The sequence below is a fragment of the Sylvia atricapilla genome, chromosome 2 (genome assembly GCF_009819655.1).
Source record: "Sylvia atricapilla isolate bSylAtr1 chromosome 2, bSylAtr1.pri, whole genome shotgun sequence".
In the NCBI taxonomy this organism is placed as follows: domain Eukaryota; kingdom Metazoa; phylum Chordata; class Aves; order Passeriformes; family Sylviidae; genus Sylvia; species Sylvia atricapilla.
The window spans coordinates 87,635,514-87,662,659 of NC_089141.1; the positions used below are offsets into that span (position 1 = coordinate 87,635,514).

The 27,146-nt window shown below is 37.6% G+C and overlaps 1 protein-coding gene across 1 annotated transcript in view; it reads left to right on the forward strand.

Moving 5' to 3' along the window:
* The window catches only part of LOC136357982 (pinopsin-like), a 76,939-nt gene that overhangs the window by 25,400 nt on the left and 24,393 nt on the right, over window positions 1-27,146 (forward strand). The window contains exon 2 of the mRNA XM_066313716.1: window positions 420-745. Within this exon, the coding sequence (XP_066169813.1) occupies window positions 420-745 (326 nt within the window). The remainder of the gene's footprint in view (window positions 1-419; window positions 746-27,146) is intronic.

The window sequence follows — 27,146 nt, forward strand, 5'->3', positions numbered from 1 at the left end:
TTTGGTTTGGGGTTTTTTTGGCCTGTAAAAGTCAATGCACTATTTGAAAATGCTCATGGATTTTAAACATTGAATAGTTCTTGTCAAGGGAATCTTTCACCATTTTATTAGCTCAGATAGAAAATTGATTTCCCCTGAGTAATAATAAAACAGATAAAGCTGAAAATCTGACTAGAAGATGAATTTATCTCAAGTATAAAAATCTTCCAATGTAAGATAAATCTGAGTTAAACAAAATTTGTCACGATGGACAGTGCAACCAGGACCAATGAGGATTAACGTATAGAGAATAACGGAAATTGTTTTCACTGTTGCTTCAAATAGGTAATAACCAAAAAAATCATCTGCCGTCTTGGGATTTGGAATGGACACATGCAAAATAAGGGAAGTAAGCATTTATGTTGCTTGGTTCATTGCAGGCGTCGTGTCCCTGATCTCCCTGGCTGTGCTGTCCTACGAGCGCTACAGCACCCTCACCCTGTGCCACAAGCGCAGCCACGATGTCCGCAAGGCTCTGCTGGCGGTTGGTGGCTCTTGGATTTATTCCCTGGTCTGGACCGTGCCCCCTCTGCTGGGCTGGAGCAGTTACGGGATAGAAGGTGCAGGCACAAGCTGTTCAGTGCGCTGGTCCTCAGAGTCGGCCGAGTCCACATCCTACATCATCTGTCTCTTCATCTTCTGCTTGGTTGTCCCCGTGACGGTGATGGTGTACTGCTACGGGCGCCTCCTCTACGCGGTCAAACAGGTAAGCTCTCGTGGTGCAGCCCGCTCTGAGGCAGGTTCTGCATTGCTCCTGTATCAAATTTGGAAGTACTGATGGTAGAGAGCAAATCAGCAAGCCAAAATGAAATTGAAAAGACCACAGACATCCTCAAGCAAGGAGCATGAGGTCTTCACCAATCATTTTATTTCTCTTGAAGCTCCAATCAAAACAAAGAGATCACACCATACAGATATTGATTTTGTGGTTGGTGATACTGTGGAAAACAGTATATGGGAAAACCAGCATATCAGAGTAAAGTTTACATTTGTAATGAAGTAAAAATACATGTTTACCTGTTTATGATTTAGACATTCGTGCAAATACTTCTTCCGGGTTTTGGAGTATAACATTTAGTAATTTCTGCTTCTTAATCTCTGTAAACTTAACTCTATAGTGATGTAATTCTGCTGTGACTTATTGAGTTATCCCAAGAATCAGGGATTCTTGTAATTCTAGGCAACATTCAAATTTTTCTTCTGACTGCAATGACCATTACCACTACTACTACTACAGCTATTACTCTTGCTACAATGATACTTCTCTCAGTGGTTTAAGGTGCACTGTGGATATTCCACAATGAAACAGAAGACCCTGGAAAGGATGTGGTATTGTGAAGTTTGAATACTCTTGGGACAGTAGTGAAAGGATTTAATGATGAATAATGAGAGAGGAATTAATGTATAGATGTTCTCTAAAAAGCAATTCTGTAAAACGTTCAGATTAATTAACTAAGGGTGTTAAAAGGGGAAAAAAGCAGTAAATCCTGAATTGAGGCTCTCCTACCGAATTAAAGTGAATGTAGTTTGCTTTGATTAGTCATAAGGAATTAAGTTTGATTGTTTTACACAATTTGTCAAAACTTTGAGAACACTATAAGCCCAAATGGGAAATCTTCTCTTCTCTGAATACTGAGTGGGCCATTAAAATCCCTTTGATGAATCACACATTAGTACTCTTCTTAAAAGTTGTGCAATATGAATATGGAAAAAAATTCCTGTGATTGTGAACCATTCAAGTGAAGTATCAGTCCATATCTGATCTCTGGACAGCAGTTTCTTTTGCCATCACCACAAAGTAAGGAGCAGGATCTTGGAGTATGTGGTACTGAAAACATGCAGAAGATGTTTCTTAAAATTTTGGCTTCTCTTTCCTTCAGCCCACAACTGCCCTTGCTGACAACGGTCATCATCCACGATATACAAAAACCTCTATGAATGAAGCTTCTGCAGCACATACTTAACCTCTACTGCTAAATATAGACTCATGTTGTTCTATTCACTTTTTTTTTTTAATTCAGTTATATCAAAGGCGTTCATAATCTCCCTGGTCTGCCTGATGACTCTCAAGAAGTTGTGGCAAACATACTGAGGGAACAATATAATATAGAAATGATATGTGCACTCTATAGCCATTTTGTATTTGGTCAGGATGACTGGGTAGACTGAGTGGAAGATTAGGTTGATTGATTAGTCAACTGTCCAGAGGGAAAAAAAAAAGGGAAGGAAGAGTGTTTTCCCCAATCTTCTCTCCATTTCCTGATGCCTTCCAGAGTGATTCACAAGCCTGTGGGGTGCTGAGGTTAGAGGAACCTGAGAAATTTTGTAAATTGTGCAAATGAAAGAAAATTGAACCCAATCTTGCATAACCTGTTGGAGGGACAGGCCTTAGGGAACTACTACTTCTTAAATGCGAAGGAACTTCAGTGAGGATTAGATTATATCTTTAAAGTTGTTATAACTAGGAGTCCTAAGAGCTACCTGAGTATTTGTGAAGTCTTGAATAGCTAAACCCTAAATTTTTACACAAAATGTCTAATGCTTTCCTGGTGTTTGTAAAAGATTTTCTTGATGAGTTATATTCACCAAAGAGAATCTCAATCAGAAAACTCACCAGTCGTAAGTTCTCTGTGATGTACCAGGAACTGTTTTCACCACCATAATCCTAAAACCTTGCATTTCATTTTTTTTGTGTGTGACATATATATAAATTTCTAATGCAGATATCATAACACAGTCACTGAAGTACAGACTTCTTTCCCTTTGGTCTGAGGTCCTCTAAGTGTTTTGTAATAAACAGGACAGTTCATGAAATGCTGAAAGTATGTCATGTTTCAAACTAGAGAAAGAGATGAGAGATAGGCAAACGAACATATAGTAGTTCCTATATAAAAGTACAAAGAGTAGGTAGGATAATTTAAAGAAGGTTAAGAGAGTTACATTCATTGTAATGCTGTAACTTTCTGGTGTGGGCAAAAAAAATTATCTTGACATTTTCTGGCCTTGTAGATTAAAGTCCTTCTGTGACTCTCACTGTTATGTATTTGAAACAATATGAGAGCATGGCAAACATAGTAAGTGTATTATCCCAAATTCAGCTCCTTGATACATCTTCTGACTGCATTTCATAATTTTGCTGGACCTATAGAAATTTTTTATGTTCGAGCATTGTAGCAACAATGATATTGCACTCTGAAATCAAGAGTGCACGAGTTATGCCATTATTAACAGTGCAGTGTAAATTTATTGAGGTGGAAGAAATGTCTTAAGATATTTGGGATAGCTAATGCAAGAGTTGGCACGGTGCCTCCCTTTTTTTTTTTTGTGCTGACAGTGATTATAGGTCTGCCTTTCTCTTTTTCTTCTCTAAATTTAGTCAGGCGCTGTAGCATTCTGTCACTTGAAGCATTAATAGGTCCCATCAAGTCATCTGCAATTTCTGTAGTGGTAAAAGGGATTTCAGTAATACAGGTTTTATGAAAGATCATCTTTTCAAGGAATTAGAAGTCAATAACGTTCTCGTATAAATGATGCTAATACCAAACGCCATTAAACAGCATTAAAACACAACTCCACCACTATCTCAGAGATCTTGCTGTTTATCGTGCTTGAAGACCCTTAGGAATTACTTTTTTTTTTTTTTTTAATGGGTTTTTTTTTCAAGACTGGCTTTATCTGGATGGTTGAGTCTGATTGAAGGAGCAAAGTTTTCTCTCTCACAAAATTTTATTCATGCACATTCTATAGCACAAGGGAAGGAAAATGAGGATGGTTTATTTTTCCTTGTACAATCACTTTTTTTTTTTTTTTTTCTCAGTTTTTTGGCTTATGATGCTTCTTTGTGACTTTATTCTTCCATTCCCTCTGGAAAAATGTTCTCTGTGAAGTCAGTGTCAGTTGTTTACATTTTGAAAAGTGGGCTCCCAAATGTGGAATTACAGAGATTAGCATTGTGATCACTGTAGCACAAAAGACACAATGTGATTAAAATCCTCCACTGAGGGACCCAGAGAACTCGTGTGAACCAGCCTAATGAAAATTAGCCAAACTTTTTAAAAGAGATCTCTTCAGCCTGCATTATCTCCTACTTACATGCAAAAATCCTGCCCAAGGACAAGAAGAGTCCCAGAAGTATGTTTCAAGAAAAGTTTTCAGTTTGGTTTTATGAAAGACTCTCATCTCATTGTCAGTCTTCTTTCATTGGAGGCTGTGCCTGAACAAAGCTTAACAACTTTTTGTGAAACGTAACTACAACTTGGAAAACAATAAAAAGGACTGTAAGCAGACCGCAAAGACTTAAACATGCAATTTTTACTCTGCAAGAGACTGTGTGTTGAAGTGGGCAAAGAGCCAATGTTTTATGGAGTTCTGGAGTAGGTGGACTTACAATGTGACCTGGTAGTCCTGTAGTGTGATGATTTTGGGCTTGTTTTGTTTTCCTGTCATTATTCCAGTTCTTCTTTGAGTTTGTCTTTGAGAAACAAAAAAGAAGGAAAACAGAAAAAAAAATATTTAGAGAAAATTCAAATACTATATTAGGCAGAAGTTGGCCTTACCAGTATATCTTGTTCTCCATCCTGTGGTGCACCTGTTATTGCTTAATTCCTCAAAAACTTCTAGTTTTAACTAGTGACTTTAATGTTAGTCCAGGTAGTGGAATTACCCAACTATTTCCCTTTACAGCAATTTTTTGTTTCTTTTGAAAAATGTCACGTGATTTCTGACTTCTCAATATCATAGTAGAAACAGATAACCCTTTTTTATCCCATCTCCTGACTTTTATGAGTCTTGTCATCTTGTTGGGCAACTGGGAAAGTCAAAGTTACGCAGAGAGCTGTCTATTCCTCTCTCTTCCCAATTTCAAAGTGCCCAGTTTAGTGGAGGAAAAGTGCTTCCATCTCTTATGTAAGAAGTAATGCCCCAGAGCGAAATTACCACTTGGTTATAAACCCAAGGATACTAATTTTTAAATTTGTATAGTGACATTTTGACTAAGGGTTTTTTTAAAGATTTGGGTATAAACAACAGTGGTGGCTTTGAAATCTCCTGTGTCCACACAGGAAGTCTAAGAGAAAAAGGAAAGAAAAGAGGTAAATTTTTATCATTTCTGATTCCTTAATCTTGTTTTATGTCTACTATTTGGAACAGTTAAGCAATATCTGTAAAAGCATTTATTGCATCATTATTCATTTAACTAGCCAGGAAAGGACAACAAAGAAGAAAGACCACACCTGTGAATGTTTTCAGTTTTCCATCTCTTTTGGAAATGATCATTTGGAGGAAGAGAACACATTAGGGCAGAATGCTTAGTGATTTAAACTGAAAAAATCTTCACATAATACAAAGAACAGGATGGGAATGTAATTCATGTTCCATCCTTCCTTCATGTGTTTCATATGCCTATTTATAGAGAAACTTGATTTTCTGAAACTTCATCTTTGATGGCACTGAAATTATGATTTTTGTTTAGAAAACTGATAAAGAAATCAGTTAAAAAAATTAAAACACCATTAAATCTTAACTTCTTAGAGCCCTAAATGAAACCAGGTTTGTAGTCATAGAACCAAAGCTCAACATTTTTCTAATTGTTTAATTAAAAAAATAAGTCCTAAGAAAAGTAATTCAGGTGAAGATGATGTAGACCTGGTTGTATGGTTCCTGTAGATCATCCCCTTCAAATGTCATTAAGTACATTCAGGATTTGACTTAATTTCAAGTGTGTTTGGCCCTTGCTGCAACTAAGCCTAAACAGTCAGCTGCACTCATTAGACAGCCATATCTTGTTTTTTTTAACCATATACTCATAATTTTATTTCTTTCAGTTGGATCTTCATATACCCTTTCTCTCCTAGTTTCTGGTGGCATAGAAGAAAAATGATAAATAGTTTTATCTTTAATTTTTAAACCTTGCCATAAATATATAATAATTTCATCTCATTCAAAGCAAAAAGAGATTTAGTTTGCAAATTAGTTAATAGATGTCTTCAGTCACATCATCATGAAGAAAAGGGGACTTATTAAAATAGAAGTCTCAGGTTGAGAAAATTGTAATAAATTTACAAAACGTAATGAAAGGTGTAGGCTGGATTAACAACTGATATAAAGTAATACAGCCTATCATAAAAAAAACCAAAACAAACAAACAAACAAAAAACCCACAAAAAACCAAATTCCACATTTTCTGTACAGCATTCAACAAGCACCTAGCAGTAAATATTCTACATTGGCTTACTGGGCAGTTGTTCGACCCTTGCCAAATTCTTCATGTGCAAGCCACTCTACAGCCAGGACTCAAAGTTGGCATTTTTTGTATTCTGTGATAACAGGAATATTTTATGATAATAGGCACTGTTTTTTTTATTCTTTAATTCTATGGTATTTGCCATAAAAATGGGCTTTAAGATAGCAATTTACATTCTGGTGCAACACTGTATTTTTTTCAGAATTTCTGGATCATATCTCCAGTAGAAAAGCTGACTGCTTTTTGTTGTTTCAAGAGGGGCACTGGAAGACTGCATATGCTATGTGTCTGTGATCAGTGATCAGTTCTTTGAAGTTCTGGTCATTTTCAAGTCTTTTTGGCTTCTAAACATGATCAAAATTATTAGAATTCTGTAGGTGAGGCAATACCTGTAACAAAAAAAAGCCATGGAATACTTGGGGAAAAAAAAAAGACAAAAAGTTGTATCTCGCTATTCCGTAGTAAGTTATTAAATTCTGTTGAATATGTAATTTATTTAGACTCAGATTGCAATCTGTAGAGGTAATACATATATACATACAACTCTTTCTGTTTAAACATTTTCTGATAATTTCTGTAACTGCTCTTATCTTCACAGCCCTTGAGTCCCATTGCTTCTTTTCTCCTTTACCTTCACACTATTCTTTACATCGATAGATCTCCTTCCTTCTTTCCTTACTTCCTTCAGTGATTTCCATACATTTTTTCCTTTGATGGTTTGAAGATGCTGTGAATATACACTGATTTTCCAAGGCTTTGCAAGGCTAATACTACTATTCCTATTGTACGGAAGAAAAGCATGTAGTTTTGAGAAATTACCTGTGAGAATTCAAGGCATTTTAAGAATCTAGCCTATTTTTTTTCTCTGTGCTCCCTCTATGCTCAGTAGAGAAAGAAAATCACATCAAGGACATTATTCTCAAAACCAGCAACTTTTTTTCACCTGCTGGTACATAAGATGAGTAGCATTTAAAAAACAAATTATATTAGAACAAGTAAGTAGTTTGATCTTGAAAAGAGGATATGATGTATCAATAATTATTATTTTTAATGGCACCTGTTTTCAATTATTTTCAAAAAATGTTGTAATTCTTAAATCATTGTGCCATTATGTCATGGTTATTTAATGCCAGGACATAATATAAAATACAAACATATAACTTTTCAAACAAAATCTGTAGCATTCAGACACTAACTTCTGATATCCATACTTCTATAAACAGCAATTTTCAGATGTAAGTATTTCATGTTTCAGACAGTTCTATCCTTACCTTATTTTTCAAGAATATTTCAGTGAAGTAAGTGCTGATTATTTCTGTTAGCTGATTTTTTGTTATTGTTTTTTTAATGGGAAACCTGTGTGAATAAAAAGTTACTTTCATTAGCTAGAAGGAGGATTTACTAGCATGCTTAATTTTTAAACAGGTTACTTAGTCTTGTGCTCTTTCATAACTATTAGGGTTTTCCCAGGAGCTGAAGTGATTATTAGGTAGCTATCATGAAAACACTGTAAATATAGTATTGATTTGTGGTTTTCTGCTTTCAACTGCAAAAAATATTTCAGTTTTGTGCACTACATTTATACCAGCGTTTATTAAAGGATTCTGTCTCAAGGGAAAAAAGTTCAGTGTTTTCTGTAACAGTGGAGAAAAGTGTCAAATGCTGAGAAATAAAGGAGAAAGCCTTCCTTTTTTTTTTTTTTTTTTTTTTTTTTTTTTTTTTTTTTTTTTTTTTTTTTTTTTTTTTTTTTTTTTTTTAATACCTGCAAGGTTTCTAAGTTCACCATCTCAGCTTCTAGGAGAGTATAAGTATGATGAATCAGTCCTACATAAAATACCTTTCAAAGCCTTTAAGGACATCAACAGCTGTGCTTGCACAGACATGCTAGCTTACAAGTGACTGGTATACTCACTCAGGGTTGTTTCCATTATTTCTAATTAAAAAGTGTCGACCAAATGTTAAAGCATGTCATCAGATTTGTCTTTGAAGCCTGATCATGCTGGAAGGGAAACAGACATGAGAAAAGATGATGATTTTCTCTCCTCTGTGCTTGCAGCAGTATAAATCATTAGTTAATTGTCTGCATTTTGCAGAGGAGCAGTGATAAAACTTTAGTGTAAATCAGGCACTGTACAAATTCATTGTAAATCAAATTAATGGCTGGTCAGAAAATAGGAATTCATTGGGTTTGCCACTTTTCATACTTTAGATAAACTAGGGAGAAAATAACTCTGTCATAATCTTTAATAACAAGCTAATAGAAATTTAAGACCTGATCCATTAATCTCTGGATGCATTATGTACATAAAAAATACCCTGTGAGGTATTTCATGAGCCTTTCAGTTTACAGCAAATGGTGTACATCAATACCAAGCACTCATAACATCTCAGTTCAGGGTATGATTTAGTAAAGGCTTTTCCTGATAAGAAAAAGCATGAGAGGTCTTTTTGGGGGGTTGAGGGTTTTTTGGTTTTTTTGTGGTGGTGTTTTGTTGTTGTTGTTGCTGTTTTTGCCTTTTTTTTTGTTGGTTGGTTGGTTGGTTTAGGTTTTTTTTGTTTGTTTGTTTGTTTGGGTGGTTTTTTGGGTGGTTTTTTTTTTGGGTGGGGGTTTAGTTGTTTGTTGTTTTTTTTTGTTTTGTTTTTTTTTGTTTTGTTTTGTTGGTTTTTTTGTTTTTTTTTTTCTCACCACTTATAAAACTGCAAAGATTAAATGTTCAGAAGGGTGTTTTGCACTCTCAAACATGCAGAGTTTGTGCTTACATTTCAGCATGCAAGAACTTAGCCACACTTACTCTTCAGTAGTTCAACTCCGCTTCAGAGACTAATTTGTGACTTCAGGCAAACTCCCTGACTGAAGACTTGGAGAAAAATTAATTGCCCAACATGCAGCAGCAATGTGGCATTGTCCCCTAGAGAAACACTTCTGAAGGTCTGTCTGCAAAGGGACGCTGCTGTGCCATGAAAAGAAGAAATGTGCAATGCCCAAAGGCCTTCCCTGGTGATCACCGTGCACTTGGTAACACATCAACTGTGCCATGGTGTGAGAGGCCAGTCCCCAGCCAGTGCTGCCCAGGAGGGAAGTCAAAGCAGAGGGTCTTGGTTCACAGCATGTGAACTGCAGTGTATATAGCAAAGTCTTCAGTCACAATTGTAGATTCATGGAAGAGTTTGTGTTGGAAGAGAAACTAAATATCTTCTAGTTCCAACACCCTTGCCATGGGCAGGAACATCTTCCACTAGACCAGGTTACTCAATGCCCTATCCAAGGTGTCCTTGAAGAGTTCCAGGGCACAGCTTCTCTGGGCAACTGGTTCCAATGTTTCACCACTATCACAGTGAAGAATTTTTTCCTAATATCCAATCTAAACCTGCCCTTTCAATTTGGAGTCATTCTCACTGTTCTATCACTACATGCCCACATAAAAAGTCCCTCTCAAGCATTCTTGTAGGTAAGTCCTTTAGTTACTGGAAGGGGCTGTAAGAGCCAAAATGTGCTTCTGCTTTTCCTAGTGGAGCAAAGTGAGTTAACAAGAATGTTTGCTTCGACTTTTTCATACTTATTTCATCTCAACATTAGTCCCATGTTACTTAAAGCTCCGAGGTTTGGCCAGGGGCATTTGTAATAGCTATTACTGTTCATTGGTTCTGTGATTTAGCCCCCTTTCCACTACTGAACATCCCAAAGGTGCCTGAGGCAGTATATGTTGGCAGTAACTGAAGGAAATAATTTTACCTGAGAACTTTATCACATAGTGGAGAGCAATGGTGTGAAATATCCACATGCTACAGAGGTATGAAAGGGATGCAAATGATTATGTGCTTATGGAATTAAAATCAAAAGCATATAAAAGAAGAATAAAATCTAGAACACACTGTGTTTCATAATTTCTAATCCAGTGTCTTGTTAGTTTGTAATGCTACCCACTAGGTAGGGTTTTTTTACATCTCAGTTGAATCTTGCACATCTGCATGAGTACCTCTGTATAAAACACAGATTGAAGGCTTATGGCCAGAGGAATGCAGTTGAGTCATCATGCTTGTGTTATCTTAAAAATAGAAATGTATTAAACTATGTAAATTAATTATAATGTTCATACTTTTTCACCACAAATTAAATAAGTCAAAACTTAGATTCCCTGGATAGTTTGCACTAAAGCTATTTCTTCCAAAACCTAAAGGTGAGAAAACCCAGTAAGATTTGTCTTATCATCTCCAATGCTTTCTGATCCTGCATCTTGAGCTTTAACCTGTCTAAAGCTAAGGTGGCCTAACCTGCCTGTAATGGATCCTTTCACTCAATGCTTACTCATATTGTAATATTTTTATCACTTACTGTATCCCATATTTTTATGGTGAGTGTTATACCCTGCTAAAAAGCTAGACTGAAAACATGTATGCTTCCTTTATGAAACCACAATTTATTTTCAGTGGAGCTAAACCCAGATGTGATATGAATATAACAGATTAAATGAGAGTAAGTGCAAAATTCTGCAAGTGATGCAAGCTTATATTGTCTTCAGCCTTTAACCATCTTGAAATTTAATGTGGGTCTGAAATGAGCAGGCCAGTCTGTTAAATCACACACATTACACATTATAGAAGCAGAACAATTTTTTTTTGTATGTGTTTGTGTGGACTCTGCATGCAGAAGCATGCATACAGATAAGTCTGCAAATGCAATGTTAACATGTTTGTACATGGTCAGGAACCTTCCTTGACCTTGCAACAAATAGTACAAACTGTCTTTGTTCTACCACACAATGTTTGGCCTTGAGCATCCTCTGGACCTTACACGTCCCTTGAAGATGATAGTTCATATCTTCTTTATTTGCCAAAACCAAAGTGTCTAAAATAAGATAAGGGCTGACTTCCAGCTCAATAGAGTTGTGTCCTCCTCTAGTGTGGAGCTGAATGTTGATATGCTACACCCTGATCTGCATAACAGAGGTGTGTGTGAGTGCAAGCCTGTGGCACAAGTTGGAGGTCTACGTAGAAAGGATGAAGCCAAACCTGGTGCAGCCTTTTTCATGCCATCTACTGGAAGTTGCCACTGATATTTTTGGTCATCTTCATAAAGAGTTCTGAGGCAAAACTACAGGAGATCCAAGTGTGCTGACAGTTAAGCAGGATGGATGATCAGGGACAAGAGCTTTATCTCACTTTGTGAAGTAGTTTTATGCAGTAGGATGGACATAGTTATGCATGCTTTTAAAAATATGCACCTATTCCATGTCTTCCTTTTCCAAGGAGGTTTAGTTTTTATTTGTGTGTCTGCTTGTGCGTCATGAAAACTGGAATTTTCTTTTTTTCTTTAAAGGCAGCTTGTTGTACAAAAAAGTGCTATGTGTGCACATGGATGTCAGACAAATGTGCATACTACTTTAAATAGACCCGGTTGAAAAATAGAATTTCTGGTCTTTTTCCAGTTAGAGATATTTTTATGGAGGTATTTTTTTTTCTTGAAAAACGGGGACACACTCAACAGAAATCTTAACCTCATTGTTTTTCATGACTTTCATCAGTATTTTATTTTTCCATAATCCTCCTCTGGAACATTTAGATGTAGAAAATAAAACAATATCCTTTTGACCCTGAAACCACTCAGGGCTCTGATTCCTTTGTGCAGGAGTGCTTAAAGTGAAATGGAACCAAAGATCCTGGAACTCTTTGGAGCTGATGGCCTAAAATGCCTGTGAGATCCAGTGTCCTCAATGAAATAGCTCTGTGAGGTAACAAGGCACTAAAAGGCTGGGCATTTTTGGTCTCTGTCAGGCATATTGTCAAGGAAGAAGAGAGAAGCCCAGGGACACTTTGATACCACCAGAAATGTCTCAGATTTGCATATTCCCATAGGATGTTTTAATTTTTGTGAATCAGTTTCCCTGTGCAAAAACGTTGTGCTAGGAATTCTTTTGACCTTAGCTGATCTGTAAATTGCCAAGCGAACACTTCTGTTATGCTGAAGCTGTCTTATAGAATGTTAAGATGGTTTCTGTGTTTCTAGCTTTCCCACCTTCTCCACTTTGCTCAGTATCCATATGTGGTGTGATAATAAACATGCAGCTCTTGCATTCACATAATAGTTCACTTCCCCTGGGGTTTAACAAGGGTAAAGGTGCAAATACTGATGTTCAGCTAATTTGTCTCATCATTACAGTAAAGAAGTATTGAGAAGTCACACTAGTTTTGATGTTCTAAGAATGTGTTCTCTCATGTTCATGCAGTCAACCCAAATCTGTGTTACCACAAGTTTTGTTGTGGGGTTTATAGGTCTAAACTTGACTTTCCCCCCCCTTTCTTATTAAATAAACAGCCAGGATATTTTATGGAATCTTCCCCTTGACTGAATTGTTGTTGCTTTGCAGACTACTTGTCTCTGTCTTGTGATGAATCAGTGGAAATTAGTTTGTGTTGTCTGTAGTAGATGGGAACTGGGGTCATACTTCAATTTACAAGTATCTGTTGTCTTACTGTATGTACTATACTTATTTCAGTGATCCTGATAGTAAAGTGAGGGCCACTGTCACAAGTGAAAAATTACAGCAGAAATAAGGCCAATAATATTTTAAACACAGATTCATATTTCAGGCAGCTTTGGATAAATTTTGGTCCATAATAATTGATGACCAATACTCTAAGTGCCTTTAGTTAGTGGCCTTGGTAGAATATAAACTTAGAGCACAGCAACTTGGGGCAGCCAGCTGGGTGACTAATAATGGTTTTGTTTGTTTGTTGGTTGGTTTGTGTGTAATGTGTGGCAGGGGAGTAAGAGGGAAAATCAGGCTGGAGCAGGAGGAAGGGAGCAGTCTGTGGTCAAGGCCACAACAGAGAATTTGTGCAGTTTGTGGGGGCCAGGTGACTGCTCCTGGGCAGGTCTGGGAAAACACACTGCACCCTGATGGAGAGCAGCTTCCAGCAGAGTGAAACCCATCCTTGTGAACTATGTAGAGTAGAAGCTTCTGAGGTTTTTGTAAATTAAGTACTAACATATAGCTTCTCAAAACTTCTGCTCCTGCTGGAAGAAAAGAGATGCAGTTCAGGCCCTTTCCAGTTTGCCCCTGATGCTTTATGGGGAGCTTCCTTTACTGAGGGGGCACTTGTCCAAACCTTCTCAGGAGAGAAGTTATACCCCTCTATAACACCATATAGACAGTTTTACATTTCTTCTTATTAGGCAAGTGTTTAATTTGAAATTCACTTCATTAGTAATGCAGTTGTTAGATGAACTCTTTAGCTGCTTAATTATAAAGATCTTCATGTTTAAAAGCTCAGGAATCCTTATGCAGTAAATTAATTTTCCTGTGTACAGGTAAAGGATAGGAAAGAAAAAGATAAGGTCTTAATTAGCTAATGTTTCCTTCAAAGAAATATGCATAAGGTGTTTTACTCTACTTCTCAAGTTATTTTTAATCTGTTATCTTTAATCTCCAACTTTTCTATTTCATACAGTTTTCATTGTAAGTTAACCACTGTTCCCTTTGTGGTCTTAATTCATTCTTCCCTTGTTATTTCAAGGTATAAAAATAAAAGGAGTGAGCGTTCACTCTTAATTTACAGTGTTTAGGGTCCTGAGACTTCACTTGCCTCTTCATCAAGCATCTTCTTTTTCCCCCCGGTTCTTCTTTTAAAATGTCTACACCATATGCATCTTAAAACAACAAACAGTGGTCTCTGGCTTGAGGTGCAGTCACCTGGGCTTACAATGAATGGGTGATTATTTGACTTCTAGGAGTACAACTGACATCTGCTAAGCAGCTAAATTAATCACAGATGAGTATGTGCTAGAGTTGCCTTAGGGTATATTCCAGACCTCCTGTACTTGAGAGTGGTAATCTGAATTTAAATGGGAGACCTGTCAACTAAAAAGCTTCTAAGGTAATCAAAAGCATGTAAGGTGTTTTCTAAGCAGATCTCAACAAGATTTATTTTGTTTCTGGTCACTTACATGGCAGAAGAGGCACAACACTGCAGTCTCAGAAGGTTGTGATATTAATTTTATCTGGTAATATAGCACTTCACTTGAAAACATGCCCCAAATATGGCAAGATAGATTTCCATTTACCTGAGATCCTGCTACTGATATCTTGCCTGATAAAGATTAAATATGAACAAAGTTTGAATAAAACCAAACTGCACAGAAATCAAAAAGGAAGAAATTCATAAATATTTTGAGACTAAATTAAAAACAACCAGACAAACAAAAATCGAGCAAACATTCCCATAAAGAACGGAACTTTCCTCACCTGGAGCACGCTGAAGTATACGCAATTTTTTTTTCCCATTGACAGTCCCATTAAACATACTTAAAAATTTGGTTATATGACTATAAAACACTGCATACAAGCTACTGCCTTGCACAGAAAAGAGAATTAATATTACTAGTTTCTGGTTGCATTTCTCCCTGGTTACATATCAGTAGCACTCTGCTCTGCTCTGCTGCCCTCAGCATGAAACTGGGCATTTAAAAACACCAATCTCTGGGAAAGTTCATTTAACAAAATCACCTTGAATATTTCTATTTTCTCTATTGTTATGGCTTGCAAGAGATCAATAAAAGTCCTTAAAGGCCTTACCTTATGCTTTTCTCTCTCTCCCTCCCTGAGCAACTTCAGGATATTAGTTCAGTTTAAATGTCAAGTTGAAAGAACTGGCTTTCACACTGCTCCAACCTGGCCTTTCTGCATCAATGTTTAATCTTTCTGAAGAAAATTTGTAACTGTGGTTGGTAGTCTGGCCTTGGCCTTTTGTTAATTGCATGCTACTCCTGGGAGAATTTTCTTTTTGCGTGTATTCTTTCACTGTTCAGAAGTGTAAATGCTCTTCTGCCCTGCATGTGCTCCAGGATGGTCAAGGCTCAGTAGGTGCTTAGTCATGTCAGCCTGGAACATTTTGGGTTTTCTCAATTTGTAATTGAATGGATTTGCTTTGGTCTCCATTGCTTGCCAAGTAAGTTCAGGATGTTAATTCAGTCTAAATGTCAAGTTAAAAGAAATACAATTCCAGCCTGCTGAATCGTCTTGTTAACTCATTCTTCTTTTTACTTTGACCTTTCCTTAGGGAGGTACAGGTATTGCTCGATTAGTTTCAGCCTTTCCAGAAGAATGGTGGAATTTTATATGACTACACCATCTCTGAGGTCATTAAATTCACACTGGACAGGTTTTATACTGGCTCTAACTGTGTCTATCCGTACTTACACATTGCACTGTGAAGAATTCTTCTGTCCTGAAACTCAGAAATTAAATAAAAAGCATATAAGAAAGACAGAAAAGGTGCAAAAAGGGTAACAAGTGCTATCAGAGCTACAGAAGTAGTGTTCAAGGAGAGATTAAAAGCAAGAGAAATATCCTCAGAAACCAACATTCAAATATTAATGTCTTTCAAGTATGGTACTTCATTTCAGACACTCAAGGTGAAATCTCAGATTCCAAGATTAATATAATATGATCAATATAATATGATCCAAGCTGGAAAGAATTCGGGCCCATATAGAGTACCACTGAGAACTCTGTGTATGGATAGTGTTTCAGAAGCAAAACATGAGCTCTGAACTTCCAGGTACAACTCCATATGTGAGGAAGAGTTGACTGTTACCACATCAATTCCCTCCTTCCCCTACCCTTACCCTTTTCCTTTCCTTTGCCCCTTTCCTCCAACATTTTTCACTCCTCTTCCATCCTCTCTTGTCCTTTTCTCTCCTCCTCATTGCTATTAGTCTCAGTCAACAAAAAGCTTGCTGATAACAATTGTTTTCATCTAAATTAAAGCACACATTAAAGTATAGCTACCTGATCATGTTTGCTGACTGAGCCATTCTAGTGGAACCTCTATATTAGATTACTGTTAGATTGCTCCTGGAAAAAAACCTGCAGCTGTATGAACTGATGCCTTCTTGGACACAGTCAGTGGTCTCACTGGCAGAAGATCACTTTGCCATCTGTTCAACTGCCACTTTCCCTTTCAGGATTCTAATCACCACAAAACCAAATCAAAACATACTAAAGAATAACTATCATGTAGTTTTAATTCGTAGCATTCTTCTACTGCACCTTTGTCTGTCCCCTTGCAGTATGTGAGAATACATGGCAAGTAGCTCAAATGAACCATTACAGAGTGATAGTGATTTTTCTGCTTGGATACAAAATTTGGAATCTGTATTGGTTGTTTTCGGTTGTCATCAGTACTGTGTTGTTCATTGTGTTCCCCTATAACCCAGAAATCTGTGCTACCTAAAGAAATAATTTCTAAAAATGCTACCTTTTGTACAGCAGCAGAGTAACAACAATATAGTTGTGTTTGCTATACTACTCCCCTTCAACAAATGAGAAAGAAATTTCAGGGAAAAACAATATTATTTAGAAGTAAAGTTCCAAACTCAGGTATCTTGTATCTCAGTCATCTTCTAAAAGGTTCTTTTGGTCTTTTTCATGCTGAAATTGTTTCTTTGCTATAATAACACTCTTTTACAGGCTCAGATCTGTCAGATTCAAAAGAATTACTAGTATCAAAGCCAGTATAACCTGATGAGCTACTGGTGTTTTTCACTGTTTTCTTCCAAATTAAGAATGCCTATCAGGAAGATGTGTTTTATTCTATGCATGATTACAGTTCACATATAAAAATGAAATGGAGCTTGCCAACTAACCAAGTTTTGCAAAGTTGCACTTTTTTTTTTTTTAATGTGTAATCTGTTTCTCTTCCCTTTCAACAGTATAATTCAGCATCAGTATACTTTACAATTGTGTGTCAGCACTATCTGTACTCTGCTCTTTCTGCAGAGAAATGACAAGGATTTATCTAAGTCTGGTGAAGCTAACACAGCTCATCACTTTTACAAATGCCTGGCTTTCTCCTAGAAATGCCAGTAGGATGCCAGCTGGGCTATTAGTGTTATAAAACTGCCACTTCTTCCCGAAGTGATGATGGTGACTATAAAAATCACTGACCTGCCTTTAAGCAAGCTTGGTGAACTTCATTTCAGTGAAAACCATTGGTAGCCTGTTGCAAAGTCAGCAGGAAATACTCAGTAGATTCTCACTTCTCAGATGAATGCTCTGTGCTATGGGCATTTTTTAACATTTACTTAGCATTAATAGGCTTAGTAGTGGCCTACTGATCCTTAGTAGGATTTGTAAGAGAAAAACCCTCTTTTCTATCCATCATTCTGGCCATTTACTGCAGAAACATCAGCCAATGGTCCACGACCTGGTCATTCCCAATTACCTCCTTTCAAAGGACATCCACTAAGTCATAGTCTGGCAACACCAAACAGGAGGTAGAAGGTGTTTTTTGAAGTTTTTTCTTCCTCTCAGTACTCTAAATCGGCTTTGCAGTCTTTGTAGTTGAATATTCTGAATTGGAACTGCCAACATGAGTTGCCCAAAAGTTGGCCAGAATCAACTGTACTCACATTTTGACAAGCAACCTGGTCTAGAGGATAAAAGGGAAACCAGTCATGATACAACTCAAATTTTTGCACATGACATGCCCTTAGCAAGTAGGAAAATACTGTCCTAGAGGACTCCCTTTTAAGGACTCCATTTCATAGAGGTCTGTCAAGTGCTTTCAGCACTCTCATTAATGATACTGATCTTTAATTAACACTCTGTGAACATCAGGATTGGTCAATGCAAGTGCAGGGTTTTGCACAACGAGAAATCATGCAAGGTGAATAAATGCAGGCTGGGAATCAGTGCAGTCTAAAAGATCTGATTTGAATAGTGAGTCCCACACAATGTGTGGGTTTGGGAACACGATACCTTTGCAAACAGAATGGATGTTATTGTGAGACAGGTCGGCAGAGGCGTGAAACACCTGGTTGTGCCCTGATCTGTCTCCTTGGTTTTATTAAACCAATATATGCACATTTTGAGAACAGATATGGGAACAGTTTTCAAATGTAAAAACACTGCTACTAAAGAGGAGCAGTTGTGACTCATTGTGCTTGTGTACCCTTTCACTAATGGAAAGACACAAAGAAACATTTTCTAGAAATGAAGGTGTAGATCGAATGTTACTAAAAAGTTTGTGGGGACATAAAAGTGTTGAAATCATGGAGAAGGTTGTTCAGGGGTATGAAATATCTTTCTGTTAGACAGTAACTCTCAGTCTGACTGGGAGTATTTGTCCTGCATTTAGTGCATACAGGGGAAGGGGGAATGATGGACAACACCAAATCCCTTGAGAATCCTTCCAGCCCTCTGGCCGTAAGATTTTAAATGCATTAAAATTCATGGAATCTCTAATATTTATTTGAAAAGATAGTAAAGCCACTTCATCACGGTAGCAGGAAATGTATGGTACTAGAGTAGTTTATGACAACATGAAAATGAAATGGTAGGAAAGCAGAGAAATTCAGTCCTTTGTCTCCACCAGCTGCTATTTATTTTAATGTGCATCTGACAAAGTAATATAAACTTTCAGAATGCCACATTTGTGAATATGTAACAAAAACTATAACCCAAAACTTTGCTGACTCACTGGTAAAACTTTGCTGTCACACTTGGTATTTGTTTTCACTTAGAGAATATTTTACTTGGCATGGTTATTATACTTTGGGATGTATATATCAGTGTTTCTGTTGCATTAGAATACACGTACTTCCTTTTTTTTTCAACCATGATGCCCGAATTCAGAAGATAGACAAAGAAAAAAAATGGTTTAATATGGACTATAACAATCATGTATGGTGGTAAAAGTATATTTCAGAGACATTGTACTAAAAAAGCCCCACACATATATCTGGTTTTTTTATACTCCTTTGCTCTCTTTTCTAATAATGATGCTGACTCTGCAGGGAAGACATCTAGATGGTTCCACTTTAGTCCGTATTTCAGTGTAAAGCTGAAATAAAGAAAAAATGGCATTTATATCCCTCCCTCAGCCATATGTATCTAGAACTTACAAGATTTCAAGCATCATTGCTTCTACAGATCAACAGTCTTCCAGCAGAGAGGATACAGGGAGTCTCAACAAGCTTATCCATTTGAGTTGGAAGCATTTGGAAAACAAGAATGTTTTGAGCTGTACAAGAAAGCATATCTTTTTTGTTAGTTTTGTTAAAAATTCTAACAAGGAATAGTATTTAAAACACAACTGCCTAACTGCCTATCTTTTCTGCATTATGTAGGAGTCATAGTGTGTTTTTACATTTGTCATACTGCACACCGCAAAGCTATGGTCAGAACATATAAATACTGGATCTTGCATGTCTCAGAGTACTGGGCATGGATAAACTCTGGCCACTTCTTTCAGACTGGGCACTCTGGGGCTTTTCTTTTGTCACTTTTGGGTATGGCATATCCTAAATATCCTTTAAAAGGTTCCTAAAAAATTGAATTTACGGATCTCTGCAAAGAGGTCCAGTATCAAATTTCTGAAGGCATGATGATCCCAAGTGCTGAAGGCACTTGGAGAAGTCACTCTCACTCCCAGTTTCCTACATCTTGTTACCTGAAGCAATGTCTGGCTACCCACAGTGAACATGCTGCCCCCCTCTTTAGAGAACGTTTCTGACAGAGTGTGTTCATTCTGAGCAAGAGGTTGAACAAGCTCACTGCCTTCCCTTTCTTGATGGGCTCTGATGTAAAGAGGAATGCTGCTTTGAGGTGATCCTCAAAGATGCATTAGAGCGGTAGACAGGGTTGATATTCCCAGGCTGAAACTGTGATGGTTCTCCCAAAGGACTGCAGGTGCCAGTGGGAAAGGCAGCATCACAAGAGGCAGAGCCTGTAGCACCAGATTAGAAAAACCTTTGTGGACAAATCACTAGAAAGGGCGAAATATACTCTAGGGAATGGATGTTACTTTTTCCATGTCTGATTCTTTATTCCTTCCTTGCCTATTCCCTGATCTTTTTCTTAGAATCTTTTATGCTGTCTTCACCTTGTAATGTCAAATTTTGGTCTAATGCTATCAATATCCCAAATCCAACAGAACTTTTTGAGAAGTTTGTTTTGTAGGGGCAGGAATGGAAATTTTAACAAGAAAACAGATTTTTGTTGTTGGGTTGGTTTTGGCTTGGGTTTTATGAACTGTACTTATTCTAGGTAGATGTAAAAATCAGCCAAAGTACCTCCTGCTTCTGGTTATATCCAGTAGCTGCTGATTTTATGTAATTTATAAAGGACTGTCTGCAATCCACAAGCTACAGAAAAGGAATTTATCTTCCTTTCTGTGAGTGAAGATAAATAAATGTTTATGAACACCAGGCTAGGTACAACTCACTAAGCCAACTTCTCCTTCCTTACCCTCTTGCCTATCAGGGTGAGGGTTAGAGAGAGCTAACTTCTTCAGGTGCAACACCATCCTGAGTACACCTTTCCCAAAAGAAAAAGTGTGTACATCTGAGCTTCAGGTTAAATTTAATTTGTCCAGCTGAGCTGTTTACATTAAATTTCTATGTCCGATTTGTCATTCTGAGTTGAAAAAAGGATGATATGCTGTAGAGTGGGATTTAAAATCAGGAGGGTATCAAGGATCCTGCTGAGAGGAGAAGAACTAAAGAGTTACAGACTTCTCAGGGCCAGGTTGGTTTTGTTTTGATTTTTTCTGAATACACCTGTGCCATGGCAAGTGTATAAGAATTTGAGGGAAGGCATCTGGAGGAGAATATTTTCAGGCTATTTTTGGCATAATTCCTATATTTTTAAAGATGCCCATTAGATGAAAGCTTTGAAAACACTTTGTTTTTATATTCTTTGTAGAGTCTATAGGATTTGACAAGCAGATCCAAGCACATCTATTAGGCTTATTTAAATATAAATAGCTACCTATCAAAGGCATACCCACATGTACTTAATGATCCCTTGCTTTATGTCAGTAGAAATTTTCAGGAAAGTGGGAGGTGATCCCTCACTAAAATATGGGAAAACCCACTCTCTTCCCAGGAGGAAGGGTAACTGTGGTTAGGTACTTAAAGACTGATGATGCCTGAGAGATTTTATCATCTGATTTCACTGCAAGGAGTGCAGCTACCAATCCAGAGGGAAGCAAGGCTCGAGTTCTCTCCCACACATGCTAGGCTGGTGAAAAGTAGCATTAAATGTGAGTGGGAGTTTACATACCTGCAAAAATGGACCTAGTGGAATAGCCAAGCTCCATTTTCAGGGAAAACATTACCCTGACACTTTTTTTTTTTTTTTTTTTTTTTTTTTTTTTTTTTAAATTCACGCCCCAGATTCAGAGAAAGTATTAATATTTAGAGCGGAAAAAGTTGTGGTTAATTTAATTCATGAGGTAAAGAGGGTGGTGAGTAATATTTGCATCATGACTTGCTTTTTTCTAACTTCCTTCTCCAAATTTGGATGACTCTGGTGTAAAAACTTTCACATAATTATGGAAATATAAAATGTGTGTATATATATTTCTAAGATATATAGTGTGTGGTGTGTATACACTCTTACATAAATACAAATATATGTGCATACATATTTCAAAATGTTATTTTTTGCCTTTGATTGAAAATATTTTTCCTTTAGGTAAGGAAAGTGTGCAGTCAATTTTCTATGTAGATGGTAACATATTGCTGTTTAGCATAAAATAGCCTAGAAGGAAACCTGGAAAGAAATTTTACACCTGTCAGTTCATCTGTTGTTGAAGAGTTCAACTTTATTAGTGATGTTGCCTATACAAATTCTACATTTTGCTGTATCTGGAAGAAAGAACACAGAAACCAAGAAGGAATTAAGGCTTGACATTTCCACTTCCTGCTTCAGAAATTCTTCAATGCAAAATACATCAAAGTCAGCTTTAATTTTTATTTATTTTTATTTTTCCTTTCCTTTATCGTCAGCTGGGCTGTTCAGTCAGTCAAAGCCATCACAAAAGTTTTTAAAACAGCAACAACAAAAACCCTAACACAGGCAGAAGTTGGTTATTAAATTATTGGTTAAAAATATAATTTGTTGGCAATCTTTTCAAGAAGAGAAATGATAAACTAAATTAGTGCCTTGGTTTTCTGAAAGTAACCTCAGCATCTTCCACCTTTATAACAGCAAGCTGTGCAATATGTAGTAATATAATAATACAAGTTCACATCTTCCTTGTGTTAAGGACTCCAGGGCTGGATGCAGCACTCCAGGTGGGCTCTCATGAAGGCAGAGTAGAGGAGGAAAATCACCTCCCTCAGCCTGCTGTCCAGTCCTGTTTTGATGCAGCCCAGGATGCATTTTGGTTTTCTGGGCTGAGAGTGCACATTGCTGGCATATGTCCAGCCTTTCATCCATGAGAACCTGAATTCTTTGTCTGCTGGGATGGTCTCAATGACTTTTCCTAGTCTGCAGTAACTTTTGGGATTTCCCCAACCCATGTGCAGCACCTGGCACTTGGATTTGTTGAATTTCCAAAACTTAGTGTTTGGACAATCACATGGCACGATTATTGGAGCTGCTCTGTGCAAGGTAGAAGCTGGACTTTGGTGATCCTTGTAAGAGTATCTAATGGACTTCTCTTTCTAAAACAAAACTGTTAATGCAACCCAAATGATAGATACACCTTTTATCTTCTCTTGCACACTGATGCTAGAAAATACACAGTGAATAAAGAAGATCAGGATAAAACATGAATTATCAATGACACCACGGGCTCCTTGTTTAATATATGGGAATGTGTTCACTGTGTTAGTCAAATTGCTGCTAAAAGCCCTTGAGCAGTGAAAAAAAATCCTGCATCTAAGAAGATTATAGTGTTCCTTAAGTCCATAATAAAACTCGGCTGATTTTGGCATCAATAGCAGTTATGCTTTAAGGGCAATGTACAAAGCCATGAATTTTGTATTTAAAGCATCACTTCACCTTGAGGCATTAAGGCAGCTAATTCCCATTTCAATAACAAAAATTTACAATAAAACCAGTCTTCAGCTGATATAATATGCTTCCTGTGGACTTAAATTCCTACACTTAACAGGGACATAAAATAATTAGCCATATGCCCCCTTGTGTGGTTTTATGGCTTCTGCCTTCTCTATTTGTTGCTATGAACTCATTATGTGGCCCCAGCTGAGCAAAATGCTCATGTGCATGCTTAAATCTCAGTTTGCTCACTGAATATATAAGTGTAAATGCTTTGTAGAGTCAAGGTCCATTGAATTCTAAGATGACCCAAAACAGATGTTTCTGTTCACTCTTCATTTCCACAGGACAATACATCTCTTCAGTGTTCACTCATTTTGAACTTAGCCACCTAACTGCTAATGAAGGAGGCATTAATTTTTAAGCCAGTGAACCCTCTTTTTCCAGGATTGCTTATTTTAAACAACAAAGCATTTAATCCCCCTTATTATTAATCTGTACAGTGCTGGTTCTGGGGTAGCTCACACTGAGGAATAGATTATTTGGACCATATGTTTCCTACAGCTATTTAGAGCTTTACATGCTTTGGAGGTGTGGTTGGGTTTTTTCCTCCTTTTTTTCGTTGTTTTGCCCTAGGACAAGAATCCGCAGAGATGGGAGAGGAGAAAGTTCATCACAACTGACATTTCAGTCACTGCTTAGTTTGCTTGCAAGGTTTAGTAGAGGTTTATTCATACCAATAAATAGAGGCCATATCTCATTTTCTGTTTTTTAGAAATACAACAGAGAGAACTGTCTTACTTGACTGGTTCATGATGGAATAAGAATGATCTTTTTTCATCTTTTTCCTCTACTGCAGCTTTTGCATAAAAAGTCTAGGTGCCTTCTGTTCATTTCAAGAAGCTGTAGTAGACTAAATGTTCAAAGACTGGCAGACTTCCCTCAGATAATTATGAATATTTTACTTGTGTCTGGTTTTGGTGGTACTGTTGAATACTTGATCATGTCAAAACAAGCACTGATGGCTGATACTGAAAGATGCTGGTTGCAACAAACACTGCTGCTCATAAATGGCCTTTTCTTCACTGTGCAGTTCTGAAGTAGTGAAGTAAACATGGTTATATGAGTGTAAGATGCACAAAAACAGATCCAGGAATGATGTATCAGCTGTGATAAAAAAAGCAGTTGGTGTCCTGTTTCCATATTGCTTGTTTGGAGCAAGCTACAAAAGGATGTTTACAGCATCCACTATTCAGGTGTGCAGGGTATAGTTAATAATACAATTTTCCATCTTAATAAATAGCTGGAGAAAGAGAAAGTGACTTGAAGGACAGAACTTACAAACAGGACTCCTGATGTCTAAGATATTATGATGTACATGTCCCTTGCTTGAAGCAGTTCTGGATGGTTCATAGTCTCTCCATCTAGTGGTTAGATGGATGGGATGCCATATATTCCTCATAACCTTTCAAGATGTTCACAGCTGAAAATGGGAGCAGCTAAAATATGAAAGAAATACTTTAAGAGAAAAAGCTCATAGCTCAATTAAGTAAGAAGGAGAGACTAGGGTAAATGTGAAAAAGAAAACACACGGGAATTCAAAACTGTCACATTAGATCTTCATTATTGAAGCTTCCCCTTCTCAGTAGCTAACTTTGGCTCAGCTCTCTTGTCTTACATATATAAAAAAACCCAGCTTGCCCATGGATGATGGGAATATGATGGACCGACTCCGTATGGGCCTCTGGCACTGTGGGGCTTGCAGTTACCTCACAACCACTATGCACAAACATCCTTCAGGTCTTTCCTGGCACTTCTGCTTTCTTCTGAGTAGATGAAGTGCCACCAGTATTCCCCTGGTCTCAAAAGTCATGTGCAGATATATCCAGAGAGAGCTGAGCAAGGGGCAGTTGTAGGTCAAACTTGTGGCTCTGGAGCACAAGAAGGGACAGGCTGTCCCCCTGGGCAAGGTGCTGCTCAGGGCCCTTCTCCATATGAAGCTGTTTGATGGCTAAAAAAATATTTAAAGCAGAAAATCTCTGCCCAGAGGCAGGTATCTGCTGTCTTCTTTCGTCTGGGCTGGAAGGCACCAGTGTTTGGCCTGACAAAAACCCATGGACTCAGCTGTGGTTGCCATCTGGCTGCTCCTTTCAGGAACAGGCTGATTTTCCTGTTGACTTGGATGGTGATGAGGTCTGGGCTGATACCCACAGTACCTAAATTGGGTGACCAGAACGTGTTACCTTAGAATAATTTCCTATGACCTACAGTCCTAATATTATCTCCCATACCACTGTACAACAGTGTTTATGTGTTTGGAAGGTTTACTTGCTTTCTGCAAGGACAGACCCATTCTCTTTTCTCTCTAAAGAAAGGACAGACTTGTTCTCCTTGGAGGAAGTCAAGCTTCCTCTAGGTCATACCTTTTCTCTGGGTCATACCTTTTCTCTGGGTCCTTGTTGTGACAGCCCACACATTTGCCTGCATCCAGTTTAAAGGCTTTTCTTGCTCCTTGCAGAGTACCTGTCACAGCAGATATTTTGAATACTTTTCATGAACCTCCAACCCAACAATCTCCAGAGTTACAGCAAAAGCTCTTTGCATTCCTTTTTACTAACCCTCTCCATATCCCCTTGTCTAGAGAGGTTTACGACCTCTCTATATTTTTCACCAGTGCTGTTGAAATTTTCTGTGCTCTGCTCAGAGCTCCCCAGTTTCATCTTTTCCAAAACATGGAATAGCAATGCAGCCCATCACTTGGTGAGTGATGTATCTGCTACATCTTGTCAGCTGTGAATGCAGCTTTTGAGGTCAATCAATCAATGTGTCACTTGGGCTCCTTCTGAGGACGCTTCTACCACGCCAGCCTCCTCACTGAACACCACCTTGGCTTCTCCCACACTGTGGCCTGTCACATCTAATGTACGTGCTCAGCATGCTGCCCTAGTGATCTAAGTAGTGGTATTTTTTGTGTCAGATTGACTCAAAAAAATTGTTGGGTATATGTGAGATGCAGCAGGGCTGCAGGGCAAACCCAGACCAGAGCTAATTGTGCCACTGTTACGCTCAGTGCCTGAGATTAGACAAGCTTGTCTGTCGCTGCCTCCAGCTGAGTTCTGATAAACCAAAACCTTTCTGCTACTTCCCAGGATGAAAGCAGGGGAGAAACACAATTTCCTCAATAAAAGCCCCTTAACAACCAATCTTCCAACCTTCTTTTCTTTGAATATAGTGTTTTCCCAACTTTTATATTCCTACATTTGGCAGGAGATGATCTTCGTCCCAGAGAAAACAGCTGATTTAAGAGCAAAGAAGTTTTTTTCCAGCCATCTTACATAAGTACAAACTGATCCTAATAGGCTAGTATTTCTTGTGCCATTTTAAAATGTGGTTTAGATCTTCTAAGTATTTTAAATTTGTATTATATATTATATATACGCTGTATGTTCACATTTAGACAGAGATTTACAAGCTCAGTTATTCTAGAATATTATTTGAATCTATTTTTTCTCATCACTATCTGATGCTCTTCTACCAGCTGGATATAGAGAGAGGCATTTCTGTTTGACTACTGAAAGTACAGTGTAGCAATTGTTTTCAATTGTCCAGTAGTTTTAAAATAACAAATAGAATGATTTTAATGCTAAAGTGCCTACTGCTTTTTCACCTGCGAAAGTGTAATCTTTCTGTTACATGAACCTGAGTTACATTTTGCTGGAGGCCTTCCAGTACCTATAATCAGACAATTTTTAAAGATAACACCTTCTAAAGGTAGGCTGCAAAACTGCAAAGGTGAGGAAACCAAAAGTGTGAGGACAAATCAGGTACATGATTTAAAAAAATTATGTAAAAAGGTGTGAAAGTGGAAGGATATATGCCAAAATCACATCCATAGCGACTCTACTTTTAGACATCTTTCCTTCCATCATTTATGATCTCTATTTTGTCTGTGCAGATGGTAAATTCTTGTCTTCAAGACACGTATCTAAACACAGAGCAAAAATGTGTTGCCTGATCCTTCAGTGTATAATGAAGATCATCAGCTGTGGATGCCATGGCTAACTGGGGCTTCGCAT